The following is an 8,217-nucleotide window of genomic DNA, read 5'->3' on the forward strand; positions in this document are numbered from 1 at the left end:
GAGAACAGCCCACAGGTTCAGCGGATCATTCAGTAAAACTCACCACTTCCCCCATCTTTCACTGGTAGGTGTTAGACAAAAATGTCTGAGGGCTGGGACACGTCTTTCTCCCCAGCTAAGACTGGAGACGTTTGCAAAAGAATCCTAACTTTGAAGGCAGGAGTGGGGAACCTCAGGGTGAATGCAGCCTTGCTGGCCTCTTGATCTGCACCCTGCACCCCTTAAATTTTCTCCTGGCCACACAGGATGTTTCGCTGCCTGCTTTTACCTGACTGCATCCTTGAACTGTGATCTTCCTTGCCTGGAGGGAGGACAGAGAGGGGCGTGTCAGTGTCTGTATGTGGAAAAGGTAAAACGTAAAAAGGTAAAGGACCCCTGGACGGTTAAGTCCAGTCAAAGGCGACTATGGGGTTGCGGCGCTCATCTCGCTTTCAGGCTGAGGGAGCCGGCGTTTGTCCACAGACAGCTTTCCGAGTCATGTGGCCAGCATGACTAAACCGCTTCTGGTGCAACGGGACACCGTGACGAGTGCCAGAGCACACGGAAACTCCGTTTACCTTCCCACTGCAGCAGTACCTATTTATCTACTTGCACTGGTGTGTTTTCGAAATGCTAGGTTGGCAGGAGCTGGGAGAGAGCAACAGGAGCTCGCCCCATCATGGGGATTCCAACCGCTGACCTTCTGATTGGCAAGCCCAAGAGGCTCAGTGATTTGGACCACAGTTCCACCCACATCCCTTTCGCTTGTGGGAAACCTTCCAGAGGCAAAAGTGGGGGGGGGGGATGTGACATCAGCACTGCATGTGTCAGAGGTTTCTATAAAGACACACCTCCCTCCAGACCAGCAAAGGGGGTTGCATCCAACTAAGATTTCCTCAAGAGACTAGACCTATTTAAAGGAATGGAGCCAAGTTAGCTGGCCCCATTATCTTCAATCTTTCATGGGCACAGAGCGGTGCCAGTGAGGGGTGTGGCCTGGAAGAGTGGGAGTAGCTTAAGGCAAGTCTCAAGGGCTGGGTTTATCCTGAGGTTCCCCTGCTATGCACCATCTCTAGGGTTGCCATATGTCCGGAATTTCCCACACATATCCAGAATACTGTAGTTGGAAGCAGTGTCCGGGTGGAAATTGATGGAACGTCCAGGAAAATCCAGACATATGGCAACTCGTGTCAACGTTGTCATTTTTGGCAATTTCCCTTAAAAACAGCTCAAAAACTTCAAATTCTCACTGTTTGAAATATGGCAACCCTAACCATCTCATTCTAAATCCTTACGACGACCTTGAGAGGTAGATCAGGGTTGTCCTCATATTTTGCAGATAGGCTTGCTTGGTGTCGAGTTGCAAGATGGGATCTGAAATGGGCATAACATAACTGAAGTCTCCAACCCTTACTGTTATCTCTGCGCTCTCTCTCTCTCTCTCTCTCTTAATCCAGGTTTAAAATCTGATGTCCCAAACCAGACCAGAAGAGGAAGAGAGCGAATCAGAGGAGAGATGCCACCAGGAACCAGAAGCAGAAGATAATGTGCCAGACCTCGATGCAGAAGGATCCAGCTCTAGTGCTCTTGTGGATTCTCCTCAGACTCCCAGCACGGAGCAGCTGCCAAAACAGGAAAATTGGCTGTGGAGCTGGTTTTCTTTCCCCATTCTCTCCGGTCTCACCTGGCTGGGAGACAGGTAGCAGCTCAGAGGCCTTCCTCAAAAGCAAACATCTCCTCTCCGTAGTGGTGAAAGAGTTGGATTGCATTCTCCCCATTTTAGAGACAGGAAAACCGAGTCTGTATGTGTGTAAAGTTGAAATGGAATGTTTCACAAACTGGAGGCCCGGGGGCAGAATGGGGTGGGGTTAGAACTCAGATGAAAAGGTCAAGGCCACCCCAAATTTCTCATTTGGATGTTGATTGTTTTAAGCTCAGGAGAGAGCCCTTGTGCTTGGATCCTGCTTGTAGGCTTTCCATTGGAGCATCTGGTTGGTCACTGTGAGAAGAGGATGCTGGACTAGATGGGCCATGGACCTGATCCAGCTGCAGGGCTCCTCTTAAGTTTTTATGACAGATGTGCACACCCTTTTAAAGCCCCAGCGTGCTCTAGCCTTTCTTTTTAAGGAGCCTTTCAAGTTATTTTAATTGCAAACCTACCTTTGCCTCTTAGGAACAAGCCCCTGCAGGAGCCCGTCTGCAGTCAGCTGGAGAGGAACAGATCCTCCAGCAAGATGTGCCCAGAGTGCGAGATTCTGTTCTGCAAAAAGTGCGAGACGTTACATTACAGCCGGGCTTTCATTGAACATGGACTGCTGGGCCACAGCACAGAAAACCTGCCGGAGGCTTTGAGCCCAGCACTGAGTACAGGCAAGACGCAATGAGGACTAGTATGCTGCAGAGTCTAAATGCTATCTTTCCCAACAGGTGAATTAGGGATGATCCCAGGTCAAAGCTGCTACCCTGTTTTCCTGATAGAGGCCCAGTGCCTTTAATGGCTGTGCAATGGGTAGAAATATAACAGCCCACAACATTCTCACAACCAGGGGAGAAATTCAATTCAGTTCACATTTAAAACAGACTCTCTCAAATTCATACGAGAAGTGAAATGCGGCCATCCTTCAAAATCCACATGTATCCAAATTTTGCAATGATCCTCCAAAACAAAGGAGAATGCAAGTAATAGGGAAACGTGTGCAGAATACTGAATATATTGGTGAAAATAACATACAAAATGCAGAAATTACTTGCAAAAATGTAATGTCACGCAAGAAATGTGCACTGAAATGCTGTAGGTTTTTGAGGTATTTTTTAAAGAAAAATTTGCAAATTGCTGCAGAAACAACTGAATTTAAGATTGGAGAAATCAGGAAATGCTGAGAAATGAAATGGACTCATAATACTGCATCACTGTGTTCAGAGATGTTAGCGACTCTGTTCCCGCTGCTTAAACATAGGACTTCAGCCTGTGGGTTGGAACACCCAGGTGGGTCACAAGGCTATCCCAGATGACCAAACCAAAGGAGCACTACCTGTAGTGTCTGAGCTAGAAAACGTTCTCATTTTACCAATTTCTATGACTGCTACAAAGCAGCAGCAGAAGGGCAAGAGCCTTTTTTCAACAGGATATTTCTGGCCAACTGTATGCCCCACCTTCCTTTGCAGGGCCCCTAGCGAGGGAGCTCTCTATGGAGCAGGGACATATTCTGTTCACTTTCTAGTCTCTTTCTGCAGCTTTCCAGACTTCTCCCAGGATGGAAGTCTGATGGGGGCTAGAATGCAGATGGGGCCACTGCAGCGGGTAGCTCAGTTGCCCAGCGGTTGACATCATAGCAGCAGCTGGGGGCCCCAGAAGTGATGGCAAATGTCTGGCCATAGGAGGTGAGAGTTAGAAGGAGCAGGGACATCATCACCCTCATTCCACTCCCTGCAACCTGAAATAGGTCTGGGTCAAGGAAGAAGTTCCTTGCTGCTTTTCGTTCCGTAGAATGTTATGGGTCCCTTCCAACTCTACAATTTTCCAATCCTATGAAAGTAGAACACAAGGTCACTTGAGTCGCAAGCTGGTTGTCATACAGCATGTCCTCCTTTTTCCAGACTCAATAGACCTGGCTGTCGCTCCGGAGGAGTCAGAAGAGGAAATAAAGAGGCAGTGAGAGGGGTAATGGATTAATTTCTTGGTAGTCCGCAAGCGATGCTGGCCAACTTGTCTGCTGGTCCTAGAGGTGAGTCCAGCAGGATTGAAGTCTGTGCAAGCTCACTCTGGCTGCTGACTAAATGTTCTCTCTGTGTGCATGTATGTGTGTGTGTGTTCTACCTCATATGGTGGTTGTTTTAACACAGCTGTGTTTTTAAAAGGTGGGGGGGAGATCTTGGATGCTTTGGATTAAATCCTTCAACATCACTGCTTCTTAGTGGCTTGTTTTGGCTTTTAGGGGATTGTTGTTAAATGAATGAGAGAGTAAAGGCAAAGCTTTGAAGGATACACAGGATGCTGGAAAGATCCGGAAGATAATAATCAAGACAAGTCATATGCACTCATATGCATTGCAGGGGGTTGGACTAGATGACGGTTGGGATCCCTTCCAACTCTACAATTCTGACACCAATCACAGGAGCCCCACTGTCCTATGAGATGCGCCATCAACTGGGCAGTCTACCAACTCCCCACTTGAATCTAGAGATTTCCGAAACATGACCCCCCCTTCCGGAAGCCATACTTTTCTCGATAGCAGAGCTGAGGAATCTTTTTCAGGCTGTGGGGCTACATTACTCCCTGGGGAAATTCTTGCAGGCTGAATGCCAGTGGTGGGTGTGGTGATGTGGTCCAACATACACACTGCTCTCCATCTCCCATCTTGCCATGCGATCACAGATGGGGGCAAATTCTGGCTCAGCGAGGGTGCAAAGCAGGGTGTGGGTGAGGGTTGCAGCCAGGGAAGCACCCTGAGGGCTAGCTAGAAGTCCCTGGAAGGCCACATTCAGCCCCCAGGCCTGGTGTTCCTCAGCCCTGCTCTATAGGTGTAAGCTGTAGTGGCCAGCACAGCAGTCCTGCGGCTGCATAAATCAAATGTTGTGGCCAGGGAGGAACCGGTTTCTGAGCCCCTTGCAAAACTGCTTGGTATGCGCTTGGCTGGCAGAGAAATTTCCGGTCCGAGGAAGCAGGTTGCTGCAGAGCGACCAGCTTGTCAATAGGGGGTCAAGGAGGGTCAACAAACTGGCATGTTGCAACATGATGGAGGACAAAGGATGGCAAACAGCCCTTTCCATTTCTTTGGCAGAAGCAGAACCGGCAACGGCAAGGAGGGCTCCTTGCAAGTCAGGCCTCGACCGAGAAACAGAAAACACAGCAGGAACACTGTGTGGTTCGTTGTGGTGATGGTTAGGGAACCCCTGGAGCCCACCACTTCAGGAGCATGAAATATTATCATCCTAAGATGAGGGGTGGGATGCGGGTGGCGCTGTGGTCTAAACCACAGAGCCTAGGACTTGCCGATCAGAAGGTTGGCGGTTCAAATCCCTGCAACGGGGTGAGCTCCCATTGTTTGGTCCCTGCTTCTGCCAACCTAGCAATTCGAAAGCACGTCAAAATGCAAGTAGATAAATAGGTACCACTCCGGCGGGAAGGTAAATGGCATTTCTGTGTGCTGCTCTGGTTCGCCAGAAGCGGCTTAGTCATGCTGGCCACATGACCTGGAAGCTGTCTGCGGACAAACACCGGGTCCCTCGGCCTATAGAGTGAGATGAGCGCGCAACCCCAGAGTTGGACACGACTGGACCTAATGGTCAGGGGTCCCTTTACCTTTTTTCAGATGAGGGATGAAGGTGCATGCTGCAGCCACCACCATTAATGCAGCAATGGCAAGGTGTGGGGAACCATGGGCTCTCTAGATGTTGCTGAACTGCATCTCCCATCAGCCCCTGCTGCAAGGATAGTTTGGGAACATCTAGAAGACCACAGATCCTCCCCACACCTGCATTAGGTTCATGGGTAAATAAAACACAAGAATGGGGAGAGGAAGGATTGGGCATGCTAGTCCTCTCCACTATCACCAGAGGTGCAGCAATCTGAGCTGGCAGGGGGCTGAAGACCCTTTAGTATTTCTCCAGCATCACAGAGGGAACCTTCTTGACCACTGAGAAGAAGTTTTCTCACCCTTTGTGCTGATGGGAGCCAATCAGGGTGGAAGGAGGCGCATCAGTCACAGAGGACGAGTTCCTGGGGTCACTCTGGACAAGGTGTGAGGGGAAAACACCGAGGAGTTGTTTGTTCTGTTTGCTCCAAAGCTAAGCATTTAGGAATCCTGAAAACACAAGGGGTGTTTTAGTTTCAATGGAATCGGGTGCAAATTATGTTACGTACAATGGAACTTCAAGGAGAAGTCACTCTGAAAGACAGTATTGGAGCACCCAAAGCATTTGCCCAGGTCTATGCACAGAAAATAGTAAAGGGTAAAGGGACCCCTGACCATTAGGTCCAGTCGTGGCTGACTCTGGGGTTGCGGCGCTCATCTCGCTTTATTGGCCAAGGGAGCCGGCGTACAGCTTCCGGGTCATGTGGCCAGCATGATTAAGCCGCTTCTGGTGAACCAGAGCAGTGCACGGAAACACCGTTTACCTTCCCACGGAGCGGTACCTATTTATCTACTTGCACTTTGGCATGCTTTCAAACTGCTAGGTTGGCAGGAGCAGGGACCGAGCAACGGGAGCTCACCTCGTCATGGGGATTCGAACCGCTGACCTTCTGATCGGCAAGTCCTAGGCTCTGTGGGTTAACCCACAGCGCCACCCGCGTCCCTTTACAAAAAATATAGACCTAGCTAAAAGGCAGTATGCGGAGATCTGCATTGATTGTTGCTATTTTTGCAGAATTATAGGATTATTGCATAATCTTAGAGGGTTGTATCATCTTAGAAGTGGGTGTGACTGTGACTATCATGGACATTATATTCTTAATTCACCTCTACACCGTGCTTATCATTGCAGCCCTCTGGGAGTTGGAGGGCAAATTTCTACCCTACATGGATATGGCAGGCTCTATGCGGCAGATGGCTGCCCTCTAACTCACAGGGGGCTGATGGGAGCTGGGAGGGGGCCGAGCTGCTGCGCTCATTCCCATTCTCCCTGCTTGCATGCTCTACTTACTCATGAGTAGGGCTTGTGGCAGGGATGAGGGGAAACCGTGGCCCTACATAATTGCTGTATGTCACCCCTGACCATTGGTGCTGCTGGCTGGAGTCAGTGGGAGTTGAGACTCCGAAACATCTGGAGGGCCACAGATGTTTCTCATTCCCTTTTTATAAGTGTCACAGGCCTCTGTGTGTACTTTTCAGCCACAGACCAAGACCACTGTCCAACTTGGGTTTCAGGATGAAGGTATTATTTGTATATTTATTTCCCATCCTTCACCCTGATGTCCCAGGACCGGTTACAGCAATAAAACACAGTATTAAAAACAATTTTAAAAACTTACAACCATAAAATGAGTCGTAAAAATAGACATCTCAAGTGTCAAAAGCCAGAGTAAAGAGCTATATCTTCAGCATCCTCAGAAAGCTGTATAATGAAGGCATAAAGTTCACCACAGCTTAGGGGCCACCACAGAGAAGGCCCTCTTCCCCCCTAGAGCCTCTCAGGGTGCAGGAATCACCAAAAGGGCGCCCTCTGCCAATCTCAGCACACATGTTGAAAACTGAGGCACCTGCAGAAGTCTTGCTGTGATGGAACTGTCAAAGGCAGCGAAGTGCTAGAAAGCCCATGAGGTACTGGGTAGAAAACAGTTTTGTGTCAGGGTGGTACTAGGCAACGAAGGTTGAGCGTTCATGCTGAAGCTTCAGATTCAATGCTGCGTTCAGCTGTGACGCTTCTGCTGGGCCCTTTCCCTCACCCATTTGTTGCAAGGCTGCAGCAGGACTGTGACTTCCTTTGCACATGGAAACACATTACAGCAATGCCAACCGGAATAATGCCAAGGTTCTGCAATAGGTGGGAGGTCAAGGAGATGTGATCACCCACAAAAGAGGCACTGCCAACAGGCAAGGAGAGGTAAGAGATGAACAGCTCCTGAAGATGTAGTAGCCAATGCACAGTAGCTCAAGATCCTGAGGGAGAAGATTTATGTTGATGGTCAGTCCGCACTAACTCCTCAAAGGCTCAGCTGTGGAGGAGAAATGACCTCTGGAGAGGACTGTGAGGTGGGTGCCTCAACTCAAAAAGTGCTCTTGTGATTGGGTCCTGCTTGTGATATTTCTGGGTTAGCAGAGTCTGTAACCTGAAGCGTCTGTAACCCGAGGTACCACTGTAGTGGAGATCCCCCCCCCCAATTCTCCTGACACTGCAGGAGAGGGGGAAGGCAGCATTGAATTACAGCAGGGCTTTGAGGAGTTTGAGGGAGGTCACAGCTCAGAGATGGACGGAGTTGGGCAGTATTGGAAGAAGTGGGGGGGGGGCTGCAGAGGAGCAGCCAAATGACATGTTGTCACTGGAGAGTATTTCTTATCCCCCTTCTGCCAGAACGTGACGTTCGTTGAGAGTGCAAAAACAACGGAATCAGAGACATTTGACCACCGTATGGGAAGGTGCTGTTGCTAAGAAGGAGGGAGGAGGAGTCCAGTTTGGAGAAACGCCATTGTTAAGGCTCATTGTGATCATTTGTCTCTCGCTATTGGATTGAATAAAACTCATTAAAAAGAACTCTACCTTGTTTTCTCTGCTCTTGCTGCAACTGGGGGAGGAATA

The 8,217-nt window shown here is 49.3% G+C and overlaps 1 protein-coding gene across 1 annotated transcript; it reads left to right on the top strand.

The window, feature by feature from the left end:
• The first annotated feature begins 70 nt into the window (after positions 1-70).
• On the top strand, positions 71-8,172 carry LOC310750285 (uncharacterized protein C17orf50 homolog). Its single transcript, XM_083588144.1, has 5 exons — positions 71-326; positions 1,437-1,678; positions 2,153-2,369; positions 3,577-3,704; positions 7,993-8,172. Exons 2-3 carry the CDS (start codon positions 1,449-1,451, stop codon positions 2,361-2,363), a joined length of 441 nt encoding a protein of 146 aa, XP_083444270.1. The 5' UTR covers positions 71-326; positions 1,437-1,448; the 3' UTR covers positions 2,364-2,369; positions 3,577-3,704; positions 7,993-8,172.
• The last annotated feature ends 45 nt before the right edge of the window (positions 8,173-8,217 follow it).

Source organism: Podarcis filfolensis (genome assembly GCF_964270895.1).
Source record: "Podarcis filfolensis genome assembly, chromosome: 15".
NCBI classification, from domain to species: domain Eukaryota; kingdom Metazoa; phylum Chordata; class Lepidosauria; order Squamata; family Lacertidae; genus Podarcis; species Podarcis filfolensis.